Here is a 22,963-nt window from a genome sequence, read left to right as displayed (position 1 = left end):
TTCAAGAAAGGTTAGAAAGAAGGAGTGTTTCTTCAACATTGGCTATAAACTCTTGAAGAGAGGTGAAGTCTAAGGATTTTGGGCACTTAATCATTTGGTTATCCAATGACATCTCATATCATGCATTGTGGCTACTATAGTAACTAGCATTTCATGTGTATGGAACACTAGGCCACTTTGCGATAGCTTCACTACCACAAAGCAGCAAGCAAAGTTGCCATGCAATAGCTTGACAATCCGTCTCTCTTCTTTACCCCCTTTGTTTCTAATTTTTCTCTTCTCTCTCTCTCTCTCTCTCTCTCTCTCTCTCTCTCTCTCTCTCTCTCTCTCGCTCTCTCTCTCTCTCTCTCTCTCTCTCTCTCTTTGTCCCCCCAATTCCCTGTCTTTTTTTTTCTCTCTTTCTCTGCCTTTTATTTTAGTTTATTTCTCTCATCTCCTTGCTCTCTCTCTCTCTCTCTCTCTCTCTCTCTCTCTCTCTCTTTCTTCTCTCCCCCCTCTCCTCGCTTTTCTTCTCTCTCTCTCTCTCTCTCTCCTATATAATTAAAAGAAGAGGAAAAAAAGAAAAAAAGTTGAATCTAACTAAAAAGGGGGGAGAAGAGAGGGAGATAAAAACTTTTGATTTAAAAAGGGGGAGAAAGAGATGTTTGTGAAAAGTTTGAGTTAATTAAAAGAGAGAGAGAGAGAGAGAGAGAGAGAGAGAGAGAGAGAGAGAGAGAGAGAGAGAGAGAGAGAGAGAGAGAGAGAGAGAGAGAGAGAGAGAGAGAGAGAGAGAGAGAGAGAGAGAGAGAGTTTAATTAAAAAGGCAAGGGGGAAGAGAGAGGGAGTGATTGAACGTGAGAAAAAATGGGTTTTGATTAAAAAGGGGAGGTTTGGGAAGGGGGTAGGCTCGGAAAGCTCTTTGGAGGTTTGGGGCTTTCCGAACCTACAACCAAAATAATCTTATTAAATTATTATTTGCATTTGAAAAAAAGTGTGTCTAACTTTGAGTTTCTAACATTCACTACTTGTGCAATCAATGCTTGATTATTGCAAAATTGGTATCATAGCAAGGATACACTAAGGGGCTTCTAATCACCTTGAATATTGTGTGAAGGTGAGCACTTTAGAGTGATTGAGCTCTATGCTTTAAATTATTACAAACCCTCATCACTACCATGAATGCCATGCTAAAGAACATCAAGAGCCATAGTTTCATGAGCTAATCGTAGAGAGTTTAAAAAAAAAAAACAATGTTGTTGCAACTTCAAGATTTAGTCTTTGAATTGAAGGAACTCTCTTATAGAGACTTTGGACACTAGTCACTGAGTCTTGTATAGACTCACTTTCTCTTTGGCTTACATTCATTATCTTAACTATTAGTGTATTCTTGTAGCCAGCTTTTGATAATGTTGTAACAAATAGGTCCCTAAGTAGATCAAAGTTTGTTTTTTTCATTGTATGCAAACCTTTAAATGACATTGCACATTTCTCTCCAAGAGAATTTTAAGTTTCACCTTTTTGTTTGCAATCTCAGGTTGTTGACCCTATAAACTTACTTAAACTATTCCATGAAACTTTTAAGGGTCATCCATTGCTTTATACTTGTTTAACTACTTGGCTAGCATTGGAATTTTAGATTGCTCTCTTATGGTTAGTGATACCCCCAAGCCATTCAATAAAGTGATTCCCCTAGCTACTGTAGTCATGGACTTATTTAGAAGCTTCCTAAATAGTAGCTCGAGCAAAGTCTCTTTAGGGTTTGCTAGAGCCCCTAATAGTTCAATCATTTTATTTGCCATGTCCATTTCCTTATCTTGTTGCATCTTAGTCTCATCCTATCTTCATGTAAAATCAAATGGTCCCTCTACTAGTTCTATGGCAACTCTACTAGTGGCATTGCTTTTTTATAGGGCCTTGCATGTAGATTTTCCTCCTAATTCTAGCTTGATACCCTATGTAACTCATTATATCGTGCCTATAAGTTTTTAGGACTGTGATTAATCCCTTGATCCTCCATCCTAGCTTATCATTATTGATTAATGAGGATATTTATCGTCACAAATTGGAGGGATGGGAGTCAGTCTAAGAAGGTCTTCTAGGAGACACTTTTGGATCTACTCTATTTTTTTATAGGGTCAAGTGTATACTAGTACATTATAGGTTGCATTTGACTCTTTAAGGACTTGATAGGCCTTTTTTGCTTATGTGCATAAGTGTACAACTCTTAAACTCTAGGCTTTATTTAGTTTATTGTTGTTTTGAGTTTTTCTCTTCAAGAGCTATGGTAGCTTTGATTGTAAATTACTTTGTTTTTTGTTATTCTTTTGTTTTTTTAGTTCCTTGGCTTTTGCAAGTTTACCCTATCTCGAGCTTCCTGAGTTCAAGCTAGCCTCATATTTTTGTTTCACTTGACTCTTTTTTATTTTAGTTCTAGCCATTTTCAACCCCTTTGTTGCTTGCCCAAGTATATCTCAATGAGTTTTGTTTATGTGTATGTTGGTTTTGAAGGCCAATTTAACTTGAGGCAAAATTTATTTGAAACACTATCAATCAAGTTAGGTAGACACTTGCAATTGTAATCAAGCTAGTTTATGCACATAAGAACAACTCATTGGATGATGTATTTCTTGGCTATTTTTAGACTAGTTTTTGGCTCTATGATTTGATTGTTTTGAGCGTGTCGGAGGCAATATAAGTTAGATGTTGTTGCTTGGTATATCCAAAAATAGTATGCAATATTTAGAGTCATAAGAACATACAAAGAGGGCTAATCAAGATTCCTTTCTTTCATGTAATAACCTGAAGAGTGTAATGTGGTTGATTCACAATTGATTAGCATTTAATGGCTTAACTGGTGTTTAGGATGGATTCGGTCGAGGTGAGATTTCATTTAGAAATCAATCCTGTATTATAGTAAAAATATCTTGATTATAAGTGGTGATCTCTTGGACTACTGGGGTATCTAATCCCATTTGCTCCCCTAGCTTTCGTCTCTCAATGTGTACAACCCGAGAACTAGGGCTATGGCGCCAAAGTAACCCACACCACACTCCTAAGAAAAGCTCGCTTGACTTTTGACAAGTGGGTACTTGTATCCGAAATCGACGCGCGATTGAGTTGCCCTATTGAGGCGATCAACTTTCCAATTGAGGTGATTAGTAAGAGGTTTACAATCAAGCCTACTATGATTTAGAGCAACTTTCAGCGGGGGAATTTGAGAACCCCCTCTGAAACTCCCCAAACTACCCTTGTATGATCAGGCTCACCTTCCCGTGTGTCAAAGAGATTGTGTTTGTTTTGTGTTTTTGTATGGGTTTGGAGCAAAGCTGTGAAACTTTTGCCATTTGGCCGTAAGTTTCCTCAAACGCATGTGTTGCACAAAAAATTGAGACTCTCCATGGGAAGTGCTCAAAGAATAGTTTTGTCTTGCCAAACCCTTGGTGGGAAAAGGTCCTTAGACAGCAAAGGGTGAGACCGAGGCCCTAAGTGTGTGAGCATGCTTTATTTTATACGTTAGTGAGCTTTGAACCTCAAGTCGGGCACGGTGCAAAAGTTCTCCCTATTTATTGGATCATTCAAACAGTTTTCGTGTTTTGAGCATGGCACCCATTCGACAGTCGAGCATGAACCCGTGCAGCAGACTACTCACTGGGAAGCCATTGAACTTATCGTCGTTTCACATCTTCTGATCATGGAACAGTCTTTTAATCTGTCCTGATAATCAGAATCGACAGCTTAACAGATTACCGCAAGAGATCGGGCTACCCGAAAGCACTTAATTTCTGCAAGTCTCGATCTACAATTTCTGTGCAGAGGAGGCGTTTTGAAAGGCGTGGGTTTGATGTTGCTGCTACTGTGTCTGCTCCTTGCACTGTCCTTTGCACTCCTGACTGCTCGCATTTGGAGAGTGTCTTCCTGGAAGAAGAAGCCTTTCAAGGCGCCGCCGCTTAAAACCCTCATTGTACTTGGTTCAGGTACTAAACAGATCTCAATGGTTTAATGCAGGTTAGCATTTGTGCTTTATCCATCATCCACTCAATAGCAATCCAATTGTGCCGGTCCAAAAGCGTACAATAGGATGACATGTAATGCCTTTTAGATCATTCTTATTTCGTGCAAGTGTCAATCATGAGGGGCCATCAGGTCTTTCGTTTGTTGTGTCCTGGGCACCTAGCCGTTTTGCTAGAATTAATTTCTCATTCCGATCAGATTGTAGAGACTAACTAGGAGTGATGGTATTACACACATGCCATATCTTGTCCATATAAATTTCTATCTCCCAAGTCTTGAAATTACCTTGTATGTAATGTTTGAAGTGGCTGTTGCACTATCAGAGTGAGAGCAAGAGAAAGTGTGCACAAGAGGGAGGGAGAGCTCAAGTACAAGAAAAAGATATTGCTTAACGAGTTATTTACAAGTACAATTGGTACACTCTCCACTACATTGAGAGTGACCTCTAGGTTGTTTAAATAGCCTTTAGATGGCTAAGGTTAGGGTTTTCCCTTGCTCTCCAATTCACTCACATCAAGCTACCCTTATCCACCCTTGCATACATAGGGTTCATATGCCTATCTCTCAGCACCCGCTCTCAATGCTGAAGTGGCATTGGACCACAAGGTATGTTAATGCTTCCCCTCAAACAAAATTTGATGCCTTTATAAATCAGGCTACAAGAGTGCTTATAAGTAGAGGTTTTATAGATTTAGAAAAGTTGATCATCAAGTGTTTTGGAGACAAAGTTGGCCTCCAATTCTTTTTATACTTCAGGGATGGTAGGACATTTACTAGTAATATGCTCTGTCTTCTTACATTTGTTACACTTCATTTTGTCAGGATATTTTTTTAAACAATTGTTGATAAGATGTCATTTTTCATTGCAAAAATAACATTTGGTGGAGATAGTATGAACCAAAAGTTGCTCATGGACTGTTAAAGTAGATGCACGACTGGTGTTACATTCTTTTTAATTTCTTTTCTCCTCATCTAAACAAGATTGAATGGTGCTTTCTAAGGTTGGATTAGGGATATTTGTAAGAGTAGTAACATTACAGCTTTCAAGAGAATTGCAATGGCATCTTTATCATGAATTGGAGCTTGAATTGAGGATAGTTGTGCCATGAGTCCCTTCATGTGAGAAATGAACTTACCTAGGTTCTTCTTCTTGTTTATACTCCAGGCTAAAAAATTTGATCTTAAGGAAAATTTTAGAGTTATTTTCTTTAGTACCATAAAGCTTTTCAAGCTCATCTCATTTCTCCTTGGAAGTGGAGAGTTGGTCAATGTGATGAATCAAGGATGCATGCAAATGAAGCACGATTATGGCTTGGGCTCGTTCATTATCTTTTATATCAAGTAGGTTTGATGGATCAATAACCTTGGTTCCTTTTATGAAGGGCTAGTAGTCCTGTTTCATCATTTTATACTTCACTAATACTTGCCATGGATGAAAGTCTTTTCCATTAAACTTACGGATTTGAGGTCTAACATTGGCATAACCCATGGTTATGATAGGAAGGTCTTGTCGATTGCTCCAGGCAATGGTAGTGTCTAGTCCTTTACACAGTAGTGGCTAATAAGTGCGGAAGCAAAAGAGATGATTAATACGTAGCAAGCTCAAATTTGATGTGTTACAAGATGAGATGAGGGATGAGGATAATGGTCTATGTGTTTTTGACTTACACATAGTCTCGTAATGATAGTTAAGCTCTCAATACATATGCTTAAGATAGAGACTAATCTTCTCAAGGTTGAGGTTTGGTGTAAAATATCTTTCACATACTGATGAGAAATAGGATCACGACTATGAAATGTAGCATTAGTGCTTACAAGCACTTATCTCATATTATATGTTTACAAGTTGGCTTTCTTATGAGCTTAATGATGTTCATAAAGTGTCTTTGAAGCTAAGATGGAGCTTTCAGATTTGCAAGAGTCTCCACAGGACTTAAATTGGTGATTAGAATCAGTATTGGTATCAAAGAGAGTGATTAATGTTGAAAGAAGAAAGCTTGAAGCTTTTTGGCTATGGTTGCCACTGAGAACCACAGTTAGGGTTTTATTTATTGTGAGCAATAAAGAGGGAGTTTCTTTGAATCCTCTTAGGTGTAGATAGCCCACTTATGGAGCTACAAATGCTCCGTGAAGCCCTTCCACATTGTGCTTTCCACAGTGCGTGGCAGCTTGGTGAACATCACACTGTCAGGAATGGTGCTTTTTTTGCGTTTGTTGCAATGCCGGCTTGCTGTGCCTCCAATGTCGAGGTTTGACGTGCCAAGATGTTGGGCCATGAACTAAATATATCTTTATAAGGAAGCTTGAGCTGAAATGCTCTCTTTTGCTCTCCCTAGGTCATCCAATAGAGGTAAGTATAGCGGGCAACTATGGAGGTGAAGAGGTATAGTGAGAAAATGGCATGCTCATGTGCACTCAGCGGGAAATGGAGTTGAAGGAAGCTTGTTGCATCAGAGATGGCTCTGATACCATGTTGCAATATTAGAGTGAGAGCAAGAGAAAGTGTGCACAAGAGGGAGAGAGAGCTCAAGTACGAGAATAAGATCTTGCTTAACGAGTTGTTTACAAGTACAATTGGTACACTCTCCACTACATTTGGAGTAACCTCTAGGCTGTTTAAATAGCTTTTGGATGGCTAGGGTTAGGGTTTCCCCTTGCCCTCTAGTTCATTCACACCCAGCTACCCTTATCCACCCTTGCATACATAGGGTTCATATGCCTCTCTCTCAACAGTGGCAACCGTCGTTCACCATTATACTCTTAAGAATTCAGAATATGTGCTGCCCTACAGCTTTCAGAGATAATGTGGCAAACCGACCTTGTGGATATTGTAGTGATTGCCTATGACCACTTTGGATCATATTGCTTTGACTTCCCCTGATGACAACCGTTGCTACATAGTAGGATCCTTCACCTTCTTGCCTTGTAATTTGGTTGATATTGGATTTTCTAGAGATTTGATCATTGATGGTCCTTTTGAACTATCTATGACGAAGGCCTATATTAGTTTTGTCATTCAGAACCTGGCTGATTTTCAGCATTTTTATTTTGGACTGCAGGAGCTCAGTCGTGACTCATACATGGTTGTTATGCTTTTGAGTTCAGGTCAGTGTAAATGTGAATTCTGCTGCACATTCTTCATGATGATATTGTAGGAGGCTTGCTGCTGCATGTGAAGTACCTACCTTGTAGAATACACAACTCAGAGAATATTAGCAGAATCACAAATGTAAAACCAGTCCTCTGGCTTTCTGGATACCTATTAATGCACAACTCAAAGGATTAGAGAATAGTAAAGGTGGAGACGATTCTTGACATCTGCATAAACAACAGCCAATGAGTGTGAATTTTGAAAGGTTTGGAATTTAGGCAATGTGGCTCACAGGTTTTCATACAAGCAGGTTGGTGGCATTATTTAGACCTTACCATTGACTTCCTCTTCCAAAGGCAAGGAGTTCCGTGTCTTAGTCAGCCACACAGTTTTTGACTCAGCTGATCCATATCCAAACAAGGAGGACAACAGTTGCCCCATTGCAACCAAGTTACACAGTTGATCAGGGTTCTCTCTTTGATTGCTGTCCCTTGCCCAACTTCTGAGGACAAACTTACCTCCTTTGTCCAATGATTGAGCTGGTATGAGTGTCAGTACCAATACCTATACTGGATTTGGATTTAGACCTTCCCCACCATGCTTTCGGCTTAGTGAGAGGGAGTGTTCCAGTTCTAGTTGTCTTAGTATCAGTTCCATTCTAGTTTCAAGTCCTGGAGCAGATGTTTTTGCAACCATCCAGCAGTTCCAACTATAATCCTTTAAAAGCATTGCAATTGAGGACAATTTGTAGTCTCAATGGGGAGGGTGAAGCATGCTTCTAATGTGGCAGACATTTGTCGTACTTCCTAGAGTTAACTCATTTATTTCAGATATTATATTGCAATTATCTAGTTCAACCTCATTATTTAATTATGCTAATGGAGCAGTAAATCCAAATTATGCAATTGGTAGTCTCTATCAGAGTCTTCTAGTCTTTGATTGTGTGCACTCAGATTTAGTATTCAGCTGCCAGCAGGTGGGGCTGTTAAGTGACCTAGAACTTCCACAAATCTATCACATTTTCCTGGCTCTCAAAATCGTTCCAAAAAGAATTCTTTTATTTAAATACCTCGTCTGGATATTTGGTAGGACAACTAAATCAGAAAGTTTTATAATAGGGAGTCACTGCCATTTCTACTTTCATCCCTATACATTCACTTTTCCTGCGAGCTCCCAACCTAGCCAGTATCGGCTCTCTCACATCATCATTGCCATCATCACCTTAGCATCGTCATTATTGCTAGCTGCTGCCCTGCCCATCTCACACTGTTTTTGGACGAGAGCTGCTGTTATTCTCTTCTTCTACCGATTGCCAACCTGTCTCCTTGCTGTGTTTTGCCTTTCCTCTTCTTTAGACTCTGTTGCTAGGCCTATGATTGTGGTGTGTTTGCTGTTCCAGCCACCAAGACTGCTTCCTTTTTAGCTTCCAGCCTCACCTCTGCTGTTGTTCAGCTTTGTACCATCATCGCTTTGCAATCAGCCATTTTCACTTGGCATTTGGCTTGTGCATTGCTCATCCTCTCCAAAGATTGCTGCATTTTAGCTTCAGCTGCTGCATGGCTCCTTGACTTATTCTACATCAAGGTTTGTTATCAAGCATTTGTGGTTCTTGCACTCGGGATCCGTTCCAGAAGATGACACTCTGACATTCTTTCTGAAACTAGACTTCCTTCTCGGAGAGGGTGGTAATGACTGATTAATCAACAATTACAGCAAGCATACAATTCACATAAACTGAAGATGCAAATTTTACCACTTAATCTTGGACATTGGACATTGGGTTGGCCCCCAAGTTGGCACTTCTTGCGGTATTTCTTTAACTTGTATTGATAATGGTTGAAGTACACTCAGATCTAGCTTGATCTCCTTCAATCTTCCAATACATCTTGCTGCCCATAGCAACCAGCAAGCATTTCAATCAATTTTCCCCTTGGTTTGCTTGGGGGTTGGCCTTCAATCTTCTCTTTGAAAGACAAATTTTGCCCCAAACTTAATGTTGGTTGATTGGGCTCTTGAAATTCTTTAAAATTCCCATATTTGACCTGCTAAATTTCAAGTACTAGGCGATTCCATCAAACTCTTAATGTCTTAACGGGAAGAAGTTGTAGCCATTTTTATCACGAACACAAGGGTAAATGCACTGAATTGCAGGAGCACAAGTTGGACTAGCAAAATACATTGCCGTTCTTGCCCAAACAGTAATAAATCTCTATTGTTTTTACATAAACCAACCGCCACACATGCAAATACTGCAGAAATTTACCAAATTCTGCATTAAATGCCAAAATTCCAAGTCCAACAGTGCATAAATGTCAACCAATTTGACTGAGCTGAGTAAAACTTCGGCAAAACATGAAAAGCCCCAATTTTTACGGGTCCAATGTTAGGAAATTTTACTCGAATGAGCAAAATTCTGACAAATTTGGCAAAATCCCCAAATTTAATTAAGGTCAACATGTACAATGTATGCAATTTTTGACACAAATGTCACTGCCAAGCACAAACATGATCAAATTTGGGAAAAGCCCCAAATTTCTGGGCCAGATTTGCATAGATCTGTAATTTGTGCTACCACGCGTGAATCCTTGTTAAGGCAAGGGGGTAATTTAGAAATTAAAGAAAAATTTTTGACTTCTTTTTGACAAAATTGACCTGAGGGGGAGGGGGGGTCCGTTGACCCGCCACGCCACATGACAGGCGCAACTGATGCCTGTCGCTGGTTTGTCCGTCGGTTAGTAGGTTGTTGCTTGCCTGCTTCCTGTTGGACATGACGCCTGTCCTAGGTCCATCACGCTTGTGCCGACTGCCCACGTTGGTGATCGCACTGCACATAGCACCTGCGGCTTGATCCTGATTCCTGTTGCCCAGTCTCTTGCCGCTTGTTCCACACCCGCTGCCTAGTTAGCTGCCCGTCACGTTGGCCTTTACGTTGACCTGTAGCCGTTGCTTGCTCAACCTGCCCGTTGCAGCTGTCACTTGGTTGCCTTCGCGACTTGTCAGCTACCCCTTGGTCTCGAGAAGCGTGCAGAACCTTGGGCTCTAATACAAGTTGTTGAGAGGGTGTGCTGCAGCTAAAGGAGTGAGCAAGCGAGTGAGAGTGATAGAGTGAGAGAGAGAGTACGATTCGATTTTGGGTGTATCAACAAATGTATTGGTACACAAAGAATAAAATGTATTTATATTTAGGGCACGTAAGGGTGCATTCACATGTACAACTAAATAATACATGTGTGCTATACACAAAGGTGAGTAAAGGGTCTTTATTCCAAGAAAAGGAGAGGTGGCAAAGGTATGTCGGGTGGGAGACGCATATACTCCGCGGGGGTGGGGAGCAAAGGTCAAAGTCGGCAAGCATCGGTGGTGTGTCTGGTGATGCCACAATAAAAGCACCTAGTAGGTTGGTCATTTGTTGGTAAAGAAGCCATGGGTATCAGTGTGCCTTGCTGAAGAAGGAAGAGGTTAGTCCACGAACCATGAACTGCAATGTCCGTCTCAAGGGGTGTGAGGGCAGTGTAAAGCATGAAACGCAATGTACGCCTCAAGGGGTGGGAGGGTAGTGGAAGGGTTGGAACTGGGAGGAGGATGGTACCGGTAGTAAGAGGTTGCAGCCAGTAGAAAAAGGCAGGGTACAACAGTATGGTGGAGCTGTTGGGTTGCAGAGAATAGTTGCCAACATACTGGCTAAGCCGTGAGGTTGCAAGGAACAACTGCCAGCAATAGGGAGGAGCCGCGAGCAGTCTGGTTGAGTTGCAAGCAGTAGGGAGGAGCCGTGAGCAGTCTGATTGAGCCGCCAATAGTAGGGAGGAGCCGCCAATTGTCTGGCTGAGTTGCTAGCAATTGGAAGGAGCCGCTAGCAGTTTGGTGTGAGGGCAGTGGAGAGGTTGGAGAGAAGAGATGGTGGACTGAATGAATCAGCCGTGAAGAATGAGTGATAGAGGCAGCCTATAAATAGGCAAGAGACTATCTAGGGTGGCACCTGGAGTGAGGGCGTTGGCTGTCTAGGGTGGCGTCCCATTGTGGGCGCCCAGCCCCCTTTTGGGGCTGTCCACTGTGAAACCCTAAATGCAAAATGCGAAACCCTAAACGCAAACGCAGAACGCAAAATTGCGGGTGAAGGGTTTCTCAACAAGGTACATATTTGACATCTTGTAAAATCAGCTCTTGGCCGTTTCCAAGGGCTAAGTGAATGGTACCTACATCCTCTATCTCACATGTATAGTTATTTCCCAAGTAAACCTTGCCTAGGTAGCTTGCAGTGTATTTAGAAAATGACTCCAAATAGGGAGTAACATGAAAAGAGGCACCGCTGCTTGCTATCCATGATTGGGACAGCCCATCATGAGCTGAAAGTAAGGCATCAATCACCTCCTTTTTGGTGATGTTGCATATTCTGCTGCTGCCATAATATCTACATCATTGCATGAGGGTGCAACAAGTATCTCTTTAGTGTCAGGAAGCTCTTCAATGACCACACTAGATGCAACATTTGCCTTTGCTCCTCCTTTTGAGGAAGAGCTGTCATTATATTTCTTGTCATCCTTTTTTTTATTTCCCTGTTGATTCTTTCTTTCTTGCTCTTTCTTGTAGTAATGGCAATTGGGCTTTTTATGCCCTCTACGCCCACACTGATAGCAAGTAACATCCTATTGTTTGTTCTTACTTTTACTCCTACTTTTGCCTCTATTTGTTGCATTACTCCTCTTCTCTGACCTGCCTCTAAGATGATAGGCTTAACCACTACTTTCTCCACTGGACTTTCTTCTGATCTCATTGAGGATAGAGCCCCTAACACCATGAAAGATTAAAGTGGGGTTGTTGCTAAGTGAAACAACCAAAGACTCTGAGCTATTAGGCAAAGTCATCAACAAGAAAATAGCCTTCAGTTTATCATTGAAGGCCGCCAAACTAGAGTATTGCAATTGACTCAAAATCCTTGTGAAAGCACTAAGTGCTCAGATGCTGGCTTAGACTCATCCAACTCCATGTTTACAAGCTTGTGCATGAGATGCACTTGATTTATTGGAGTTGTATTTTCATAAGTATCCATTAACTTTTTCCATACAGCATAAGCTGTATCAAAATGCTTAATGTGTGTAAGTACATCATCAAATACATCCATTTTAATGTATGCAATGGCCTTCTAGTTGGGTCTAGCCCAATTCTCATTTTCCATAGTTGCAAGTTTAGTTTCCAAGAGAGCATCATCACAGTCTTTGAGAAACCAATAGTTGACAAATGGCCCCCTAAATTTTGCAAATCCCCCAAATCTCTCGGGTCCAAATGTGCCCCAATCTCAATAAATTCAGCTTAGTTGAGCAAAATTTTACTGATACATGAAAAACCCCAAAATTTCTCAAAGCCAATGTGCACAATGTTTGCAATTTCTGGGTCAAGTGTCATTGTTGTGCATGAACAACATCAAATTTGGGAAAAACCCCAAATTTTTGCCATGAGATTGTTGAAAAAGTTTAACTGTGCTTCCATGTGTGAGTTGGGGCCTATTTTAATGTGCCTAGTCACAAAATATTGTGAAACAAATTGTCGTGACTTGTAGGAGCTGTCATGAGCTGTTCTTGCTAGTCAAAATGAACCGTTGCTTGGTCACGTCAGCTGTCGCCTATTTGTCGTGTGGTTAGGGAGCTGTCACTGAGCTGTCGTCTGCTGAAAACAATGTTGCTTGCACACATGTGAGCTATCGCTTGCTAGAAAGATTGTTGCGTGCATAGATTTAGGGTTTCAGATTTGTCGCCTGCACAAATTTAGGGTTTTGGACTTATCGGTTGTTAGTCAAGTACACACACATGCTTGAATAAAGTGACAACTTGACATTTCTTTGTACAAACAAGTTGGAGCTGACCCGCACGAACTTTGGGAAGCATGCACACCTTAGCCATAGCTCTGATACTAGTTTAAAGAGATGAGTGCGCAATGGGAGTATGAGTCAGAAGTGGAGCAACAATGTGAAGTGTGAGAGTGAGAGAATCCCAAGATGAGTGTACGAGATTGTCATGGTATACAAAGAATAAAGAAGGGCAGACAGGAGGGCTGCGCCTTGGAACAAGGCTGAAACGAGTGTGGGCGCACAGGAAAGGAGAACAGGTGGTAGATTTGCTGCTGTTTACTGCTGTTTGACGCGGAGAAAGTTTGAGTTTTCAACTTAAAAGTGTAGGTTTTGCTTTTTCATCGCCTCTGGCGGGTGAAGAAGCTTCGGGACGCGGAAGAGCCTTAGCAGGCTGAGTTTACCCAGTCAGAGGGGGCTGCTTTTGCGTTTGAGAAGGCATTTCAGGTGAAGATGTCTACAGAGATGGACTTGGAGTTCCAGGCGATAATGGACCGGAAGGTGCATGTCTTACCGGCTCTTCCTACAGATCAGAAGCTCGACGGCGACAATTACCGCATATGGCGCGTTATGATGTTGGCCATCCTTGAGTCCTATGATTTGGCGGAGTTGGTACAGGAGGCTATTGACCGGCCTTCGGTAAGAGATGAGTCCAAACTCTCTTCCGATGCTCGTGCGGAGTTGGCCAGGGCCCAGTCTCATTGGGACAAACTGAATGCCAGGATTCGATCCTTTCTCTTTCTATCATGCACTACAGCCGTGATCGCTCACATCGAGCACTTGACGGTGGCTCGTGAGATATGGCTGGAGCTTGATCAAATGTACAATCGGATGACCCTGATGAAGAGGGTTTCTTTGGAGGTACAGATGCGGACCTTGTCCGTCAATAAGTCTTCTTCGCTAAGGAAACACATTAACAAGCTAAGGCAGCTACAGATGCAGGTTCAGAATGCGGGGAAGCCGATTTCCTCCGAAGACATGGCAATTACACTTTTGTCCCAGCTGCCGCCACGATTCGGTACATTCTACTCTGCCCTTATTGCTTCAGGGCGAGAGTCTACTCTTCGCTGGGAAGAGTTGGTTCCTATGGTCTTGGACCAAGAGGAACAGTTAAAGGGACAGAGTGCTTCCAAGACGGAGGCGTTGACAGGTCAAGCCTCTCAGAAGAAGGAGAAGGACCAAAAGAAGAAGAAGGGGGATAACAAGTCCAAGAAGGACAAGGAGAAGGACAAGGACAAAGACTCCACATGTCATATTTGTGGAAAGACTGGCCATTGGAAGAAGGATTGCCCTGACAAAGACTCGAAGGACACCAAGAAGAAGGAAACCAAGGATTCTGGAACAGTAGCTGCACCCTCATCAGCCGCATTTCTACATCTAGTTGTCATTGAGGACGCTTCATCGAATGCTTCTGATGCTGCGATGGCGGCTCCCCAAGCTCGAGAGTGGATTGTTGATAGTGGTGCCTCACGGCACATGACTCCTTCATCAGATGGTGTTGCCCAGCTGCGACCCTCGCGTGGGCAGGTTCTCATTGGAGACAGCTCTTCAGTTTCTATTGCAGGTCGGGGTAAGATGCAGCTTATTCCGGATGGGCGAGGTGGCACCCATACCTCAGAGGTTTTGCATGTACCAGGATTAGGGTACCATCTCCTTTCAGTTCATAAGATTTGCTCCCTTGGTCTTTTGGTGGAGTTTGACAGTTCTACTGTGCGAGTCCTTGATCCTGAATCGAGGAAGGTTCTATCATCTGGATATGAGGAGAACGGCATTTACAAACTGAAGTCTTCCACTGCCCTCTTTACTCTTCTTCTTACCTCTCAGTCACAGTCTGAATTATGGCATGCTCGGTTTGGTCACCTGAACTATGACTATCTTCGGAGAGCGTCACGTGGACAGCTTGTTCGCGGGTTGCCGGATATAGTGGTGAGCCAGCAGCCATGTGTCTCCTGCATACGGGGGAAGCAGCATAGAGATGCCATTCCCCACACCGCTTCGCGGCGGTCTACTTCACCGATGGAGTTAGTATCTACGGATCTATGTGGCCCTATGAGGAATGAGTCCCTGCGTGGGAGCTCGTACTTCATGCTGATCGTGGATGACTATAGCAGGATGATATGGGCCTATTTTTTGGCATTAAAGTCAGAAGCTTTCTCGCACTTCAAGGATTGGCTTCTCTTTGAGGAGAACCGATCAGGCCGGAAGTTGAAGACCTTGCGATCCGACAATGGAGGTGAATTTGTGTCTAATGAATTTGCTCGGTTTTGTGCAGATAGAGGAATTCACCAGGAGTTTGCCAATACCAATACTCCTCAAGAAAATGGTATTCTCGAACGGAAGAACCGCAGTGTGATCGAGATGGCACGCACCATGATGGAGCACCGACAGACCCCTCAGGTTCTGTGGGCCGAGGCTGTGGCTACTGCAGTCCACATTCTTAATCGATCCCCTACTTCGACCGTGGAAGGGATGACTCCATTTGAGGCTTATTTTGGGACGAAGCCAGATGTTTCTTACTTTCGAGTCTTTGGGTGTGATGTCTATGTTCACATTCCCAAGGCTCACCGTGATAAATTTGAAGCGGCTTCCCGAAAACAGGTTTTTGTTGGCTACAGCTCCCAGTCCCAAGGCTATCGACTGTATGATCCCGTCAAGCGGGATGTATATACTAGCCGTGATGTACGGTTTGTGGAGGTTCCGGCTACTTCAACGGGTGAAGAGCATCCCGTTCTTGGAGATCCAGGGGAGAGTTGGGCTCCTTCTACAGTTCCACTGGAGCCCGTGCCTTTTGATTATGATTCTGTTTCTGACACAGAGTCTACTGTTCCACCGGATCCTTCTGAGGATTTATCCCCGGTGGACATTCCAGAGTCTTCTGCTGATGGAGAACGACGAGGGGAGGTTCAGCCTCCTCCTCGCTGGGCCCGTGACACACTCCGTGATTCAGGGATCGAGGAGGTTCCTGAGGAGTGGGGACCGCAGGATGGTCCGCGGCGGTCACGGAGGCACCAGGCGCATTCTTCGGAGCTTGCTTGCTCCAATTATTGTTTGATGTCCCGTGTTATGCAGGATCGAGAGCCCACCTCCGTGAAGGAGGCTTTACAGTCCGCCCCATGGAAGAAAGCTATGGAAGCTGAGTTGGAGGCTATTGAGAGGAATGGCACTTGGTCACTTGTGCCACGCCCCCCGAAGAAGAAGGTGATTGGAGTCAAGTGGGTCTTCAAGACCAAATATCTCAGTGATGGTACTTTGGATAAGCACAAGGCTCGCCTTGTTGCTAAGGGTTTTGCCCAGCGCCCAGGTATTGACTGTCATGACACCTTTGCCCCTACAGCTCGTATGGCAACCATTAGAGCTGTTCTTGCTTTGGCTGGCCATAGGAGATGGCCTGTTTATCAGTTGGATGTGAAGTCGGCCTTCCTAAATGGTGATTTGAAGGAGGAGATCTACGTTGAGCAGCCTCCTGGCTTTGGTTCTTCAGATGGGAAAGTCTACAGGTTGAAGAAGGCCCTGTATGGCCTCAAGCAGGCCCCGCGCGCTTGGAACGAGAAGATTGATTCGTTCCTCCAGTCTCAGTTGGGATATCGGCGGTCCAAGGCCGATCCGCAGCTGTATGTACACACTTCCGAGGATGGTTGTGTGCTGTTTGTATTATATGTTGATGATTTGATTGTCACAGGTGATGATGCACAGCAGGTCCAGGAGACAAAGTCAGCTTTACATCGGACGTTCGAGATGACGGATTTGGGGCTACTTCATTTCTTTCTAGGCCATGAGATTTATCAGTCTCAGAGGGGGATCTTTCTCTCCCAACAGAGATATGTACAGGAGCTCTTGGTGTCTTTTGAGATGGAAGATTGTCGGGCCCTCTCTACTCCTATGGATCCGAACTGGAAGGCCTCTTCCCATTCAGCTTCTCCTTTGGCGGATGCGTCCCGCTATCGACAGTTGATAGGGTCCTTGATTTGGCTTCTCAACACCAGGGTTGATCTATGTTTTGCTGTTGGGCTCTTGGCAGGGTTCATGAGTGAACCTAAGACGGTGCATTGGCAGGCTGCTCAGAGGATACTTCGGTATCTGAGGGGGACGTCTGATTTGGGGATTCATTACCCCGCAGGGACAGATGGGTCAGATCTTGTACTTGCAGGTTGGAGCGACTCGGATTGGGCTGGTGACGTGGACCACAGGCGGTCTACAACAGGTTACTGCTTTACTTTGGGTGCAGGTGTTATTTCATGGAGTAGCAAGAAGCAGCCCACGGTAGCCCTTTCGTCTACTGAGGCGGAGTATCGGGCCGCGTCTTCCACCACATGCGAGGTTGTGTGGCTTCGGAGGTTGTTGGAGGAGCTTGGGTGTACCCAGACTCGTCCTACATTGCTGCGATGTGACAATGAAAGTTGCATTGCCTTGGCGAGGAATCCTGTTTTTCATGCCCGGACGAAGCACATTGAGATCCAGTACCACTTCATCCGAGAAAAGCTTTTGGATGAGACCATCACTGTGGAGTATTGCAAGACGGAGGACAATCTTGCGGATTTGTTTACGAAGGCGCTTCCTCAGGCTCTCCTTCGGCAACATTCCAGATCCCTCAGGCTTCTGCCCTGTCCAGGCTCTGAGAGGGGGTGTCAGAGATCATAGCCTGTCTTGGAGGGCAGTACCAGCAGCAGCAGTCGGACCAGCAGCAGTCGGACTGTGCAGTCGGACTGCCACGTGGCAGTCCGACTGTCTGCAGCCGACTTATTCAGGCTGCGCCCTATTTTCTGGCGCCCCAGTTCGTGGCAGGTTTCGGCTATAAATACCCGATGTTTCCAGCAGTCTGGCCACTCTTCTCTGTCGCAGATTACAGACCGGTGCCGTGCAGATTTCTGTCTCTGTTCACAGATTTCAGACAGCAGACAGTGCAGACTGCAGCAGACTTCGAGGTGGACAGCAGGTCGCATCGTCGAGGTGGAGACACGCAGTCCAGCGCACTGCGCCCGTGTATATCTTTGTATTCAGCATTCTTTATACAGCAGATCTTCATTGTACACTGTCTCTTTCTCTCCCTTCTCTCTCTGCGTTCTCTCTCTCTCAGTCCTACGCTTCCGCACCGCTGCACTCTGACATCTTGTCCTCTTCTTTTGGGCTTAATTGATATAGTTGTCAAGAGACGGAATGGCTATTGGCGGGCAACGTGGCAATCCTATGGTCTAATGTATCACGGGATAGTGGAAGTCCATTAGGTAATTCAGATGGAAAGACATCAACATATTTGTGCAGAACTAGATCCAAATATTTACTCATATTTGAATTAGTATCACCGTTGTTATTAAAAGAAATTGAATTACATTGCACCACAAATGATTGAACTTTTTCAATGAAACAAACCTATGTAACCACATCTGGGTCATGTAAACATCTACTATATTCCAAAGTTGATATCATATGCATATAAGATTCAATGATCTTAGAGGGTGAACAACCCTCAATCATAGATAGTGACCATCAAGTTTAATAGAAAGTACACAAATTTCATAATTAATCTATAAAGAGGAGAATCTATCAAAGAACCATGACATGCCAAGAATGACACCAACATGGTTGAAATTCATTAATTGGAAGTCGAGGACTTAGGGTAGTGTTGGATCAAAATATTCGATTTGGGCACCATTCAATCTCAACGAACCACTTCGAGCCCTCCACATAACGAATATGATATTCTTGATTAGTAGTAGGTGTTGTGTGGAGTTGAAGTCTCTTCATTGATTGAGAAGAAATAAAATTGTGAGTAGAACTAGTGTCAAACAACACTGTAACAGTTTGGTTGTTAGTATGGCTAGTAACCTTGAAAAGCTTATGTGGACCAAGCATAGCTTTATTTATGAAACAATCATTACAACTACTCGCATTTACATAGCCATCCTTTGCCAAAGGGGGAGGGGGGACTTGGAGCTTCTACAGTGTTTACCGACGCCTTTGAAGTCGACTTCGCCTTCTTGTCACGTGGAGACTTTGTCTCCACAAAAGTGCCCCATTTGATGATAAGCAAAACAATGACCTTTAGAGCGATCCTCATGGCGAGTTGCTTTGCACTTAGCATCCTTTTTCTTACACGATTACAAAGGTGATTGATGAGTTTTTACCGGGGTAGAAGTTTCTGACTCAATGGGACCCTGGCTGCGCCTACTTGCAGCCAAAGTATTCTCAAAGTCTTTAGCATATGCATAGACTTCTAGAAAAGGTTGGTCACAAATCGCTTCCGAATACATATTGAAAATCTGACTACATCTCCAACTTGGGATTGCCAAAGCAAAAATTAGCACTAAAGTGAATAGTGTTAATATTAAATGTCAAGTTGAATGTCAAAGCGAAAATTCTGATGCCTATACAGACTGCACGAGTTTGACTACGGATGATGGTCTACCATTGCCTTAAGAGTGGCAGTTCCTTGGGATCCAATCATCAATACTATCCAAAACCTTTGTGCACAAGCATCTTCTGAGCACAAAATCCCAAATATGAGTACCGGACGAAAAACTTATATTGTTGTACCCACCAGCCGCAACGCATACCCCCCATATACACTCTGAATGCACTTAAGTTACTTCATGACCATATACACTCTGAATGCACTTAAGTTACTTCATGACCACTATGACCAATGCTATTAGGACCCATTTCAATATCCAAGGATGTAACAAGTATTCTCATTTGGCTACTCGACTGAGGAGGTTGTTTGCAGTGTTGGAGTTTCCCCTTTTGTGACCTCTCCTCTAGTGTTCCATCTTCTCTTCTCCTCTATCCTTCAATCACACCCAAGATCTAGGAGGGGTTGTTAGTAGTCATATCTTTTCATGACGGTCTCTTAGATGTGAGCCTTTGTCTAAGTTGGATAAGGACGTTTCGAGCTTTGGCACTTGGTCATACTTGCTGGTCTTCTCGTGCTTGCTCAGCAGCATTCATCCTGGACGTTTGAGCTGGTGGTAGCAGCTGGGCATCCTGATTTGGTCCAGAGTTGCATTCCAACACGTATGATTCAGATTGTATATGTTTCCATATGTGGATTCCATAGGAGTATGAATAAGGGAAATCATACTTGACCTTTTTTGGGGAGGGGGGGGGGTTGCAATTGTTTTTTGTTTTTGTTTTTTTTTTCCTCCTCCAAACTGCCATTTTGGACAAAACAAAGTGCACACACCTTTTTGTCTTTGTGGTTTGAATTTTATGTAGTCTTTTTTTTAGTATCGACTACCTATCAACTACCTTGTAGCCTTCATGGCAATGGACATGGGAGTTGTTTGCAAGTCCAGACTCTCGAGTCTTTGCACTTAAAGTTGGACCATCGATATGCGAATATTCTATTTTGGGAAATGAATAATCAACTCTTTACTCTTGAGCCAATTTGTGTGCAAGACTTCACATGGTTGAATAATGGATTCTAGTTTTTACTCCTATTGATTGAAGTTATCAATGTGGTGTGAATGACTAGTCTTAACTACATCTTGAATATTTGAATAAAAATTAGGGCAACATATGATTCAACCCTGAGGTCCGAATCATACCACTTTCATACTCGAATGCATTTGACAACTGATTGCCATATGAAAAAACTATGATTTGGTCATTTTCTGTCTGCCTGGACCTGCCTGGCATTATGTTATAGACATGACATTTCATGTAGCTTTTTGCCCATTTTATTCTTCAAAAACCTTCTTGCCTTAACAAAGAGCTTTGTCACAGGTGGCCACACAGCAGAAATTCTCAATTTGGTTGCTGCCCTTGACAAGCAGGAGTTTTACCCCAGAATTTATGTTGCGGCTCTTACTGACAACATGAGTTTATCTAGGGCTCAATCTTTGGAAACAACATTCAGTAAAGAATATACCTCAGTCAAGGTTTGTTAAGTTTTGAGGGCTTAGGAGTGCATTTCAGCATGTTGCATGTTGGTCCTTTGCAACTTGTGGCTGTTCAAGTCTTTTCAAGTGTAGCATATATGATGATACGAAAAAATCTTTTCTGGATTTTCAGGATGATAGCAGGTATTTACAAATATATCGAAGTCGGGAAGTGGGCCAGTCCTATATCACCTCTGTGCTGACGACAATTTATGCTATGCTTCATGGGCTGTGGATTGTGTTCCAGATCAGGCCTGATATTGTACGTCCACTAATAGCTATTCTAATGATAGGGCTGTTGTACATGGATTGTGGTCCAGATCAGGCTTAGTCTTGTAAGTCCACTAATAGCTATGCTGGTGATAGGGCTGTTGTACATAGTTTGTATTTCTCTTTATGACCAAGTTGAATTTTGTGCATGCTTGGATTAGCCTATACAGACGGAAGTTACTGCTTTGATTGCATCGAAAGGAACACAATTATAACAGAAAGTTCTCATGTGACAGCTGTTGCAATGTCAAAAAGGTTCTGAAACGAACTTCCAGTCTATAAAATCATATGCCTAAACAATTTTGTACCGCCTCTCCAAGTGTCTCTTGATTTCACAAAGCAAGTGTTCATGTCATGCTTGGCCATGGACAAAACTGATCCAACGTTAGTACTCCCCACATATGTCTTGCTTCCTCGCCTCATCTGAGTATGTTTATCATGCTCTAGAGCCCTTTTCTGTCAGGGTGGTGCTCCCCGTGAGCCACATTTCCCTTTTTGCTGTCTGTGCCTGTGTTTGCAGATCTCGTGGTGATGGAGATCATGGAGGTAGTTGATTTTATGGTGAATGTGTTTGCAGATTTTATGCAATGGCCCTGGTACATGTATACCTATTTGCTTGGCAGGATTTCTTCTTAAGGTGTGCTTTTTATTCTCAAGCAAAGCTTCTACACGCCATTTTGAGTAATGTATACAAGATCTGTGTCTACCATGAGTATTAACAGTTTTGTCTGTCTGTATTGTGCAGATAGTAAGCCTTAAATGGGTAGCGATTGTGTATGTTGAGAGTATAGCAAGGGTCAGGCGCCTCTCCCTTTCTGGCCTGATCTTATACAAACTAAATTTTGCTGATCGGTTTTATGTCCAATGGCCCCAACTACAACAGAAGTTCCCTCAGACTCAGTATGTTGGTCGGTTATTGTAAGCATGCTACACCCTGGTCTGCTAAAACACAGGCAACTCTGGCTTGGTGGATTTACAAGAGCTTTAGCTTTAGCTTTAAGCTTGTCCGTGTCTGAGCGTGTCCTGCCTACCTTCTCACATTATATTTGACATGTAACACCGCTGGACATTCCCAGACATCATCATGGCCGTAGAAAAGTGTATTCTATCGTAAATTGACCATACATAATCTATTTATAGGAATTAAAATGGACGTTGTGCAATGACATTTGCTATTTATTTAAAAACATATCTTGAAGATTATTTTAAAAAGGTAGCATTTGTTTTCATTAGAGTGCATGCTTTTTTTGTAATGCATGTTTTTTTGGCCTAATGGCTATATATTTTAATGGGATCGCGGGTGAACACCATCTCGAAGGATGGCGTGTGCTTTTGAGAGTGTGCACATGAGTTGGGAGGAATTGATTTTGCAACTAGTTGGAACTCACACACCCCCTGGTGAGTGTATACTCAGCAATGGATTGTCTTTATATTTGTAATCGTTATGCTGGGCGCATCAGCACACTAAAAAAGAAGCCTCTCAGGTCATAATAGATGTTTATAAAATATGAATGTTTAATCTGAGGTCCATGTTTTTATTGTGATCCATGCTTGTAAGACATTTTAAAGTGTTTGAGAAGACACAAGGGCCCATCCTTGATAATGTCAATCCTTTACATTGTACATGTGAGTTGGTAAAGAAGTTTACCTTGACGTGAGGGTCAAAAAAATGAGGATGTATAGCTTTGGAGGCTAGTGGCACTATGTGGAGAAAAGCTATTGGTTTAGGCATCTTCTTAACCAATGTTATGTTTCAACATACAATATTAGTTGAAAGAGCTTGCTTGCTAGTGGGCATATATTGATGTTTAATTTTTTCCATCGTTAACATTTAAGATTGTGGCTTTAAAGAGTATGTAGTTTAGTTTGGTATGGTTTTATAAAATCGTGATATAGTGT

At 42.8% G+C, this 22,963-nt stretch overlaps 1 protein-coding gene across 2 annotated transcripts; it reads left to right on the top strand.

The window, feature by feature from the left end:
• The first annotated feature begins 3,499 nt into the window (after positions 1 to 3,499).
• Positions 3,500 to 22,273, top strand: LOC148036607 (UDP-N-acetylglucosamine transferase subunit ALG14-like protein). Of its 2 annotated transcripts, XM_087678607.1 has the most exons (5): positions 3,723 to 3,953; positions 20,640 to 20,794; positions 20,928 to 21,056; positions 21,642 to 21,701; positions 21,810 to 22,273. In XM_087678607.1, the coding sequence occupies exons 1-5, from the start codon at positions 3,821 to 3,823 to the stop codon at positions 21,984 to 21,986; spliced, it is 654 nt and encodes a 217-aa protein (XP_087534733.1). In that variant the 5' UTR covers positions 3,723 to 3,820; the 3' UTR covers positions 21,987 to 22,273. The 2 variants fall into 2 exon arrangements, with proteins under 2 accessions (XP_087534732.1, XP_087534733.1); XM_087678606.1 differs by lacking the exon at positions 21,810 to 22,273 and having other exon boundaries at positions 3,500 to 3,953; positions 21,585 to 21,681.
• The last annotated feature ends 690 nt before the right edge of the window (positions 22,274 to 22,963 follow it).

Source organism: Lygodium microphyllum, chromosome 5 (genome assembly GCF_053477565.2).
Source record: "Lygodium microphyllum isolate KBCC chromosome 5, Lygodium_microphyllum_v1.1.10, whole genome shotgun sequence".
Classification (NCBI taxonomy): domain Eukaryota; kingdom Viridiplantae; phylum Streptophyta; class Polypodiopsida; order Schizaeales; family Lygodiaceae; genus Lygodium; species Lygodium microphyllum.
Note: the sequence above shows the minus strand (reverse complement) of the source record. Positions and strands in the feature narration are given on the sequence as shown.

Bases quoted from the DNA above. Each gene is read 5' to 3' on its own strand.
- LOC148036607 (XM_087678607.1), top strand. From the start codon at position 3,821: ATGTTGCTGCTACTGTGTCTGCTCCTTGCACTGTCCTTTGCACTCCTG. The intron at 21,057-21,641 runs GTACGTCCACTA...ATGTGTTTGCAG, and splicing joins TCCAGATCAGGCCTGATATT to ATTTTATGCAATGGCCCTGG. The intron at 21,702-21,809 runs GTGTGCTTTTTA...TGTATTGTGCAG, and splicing joins TGGCAGGATTTCTTCTTAAG to ATAGTAAGCCTTAAATGGGT.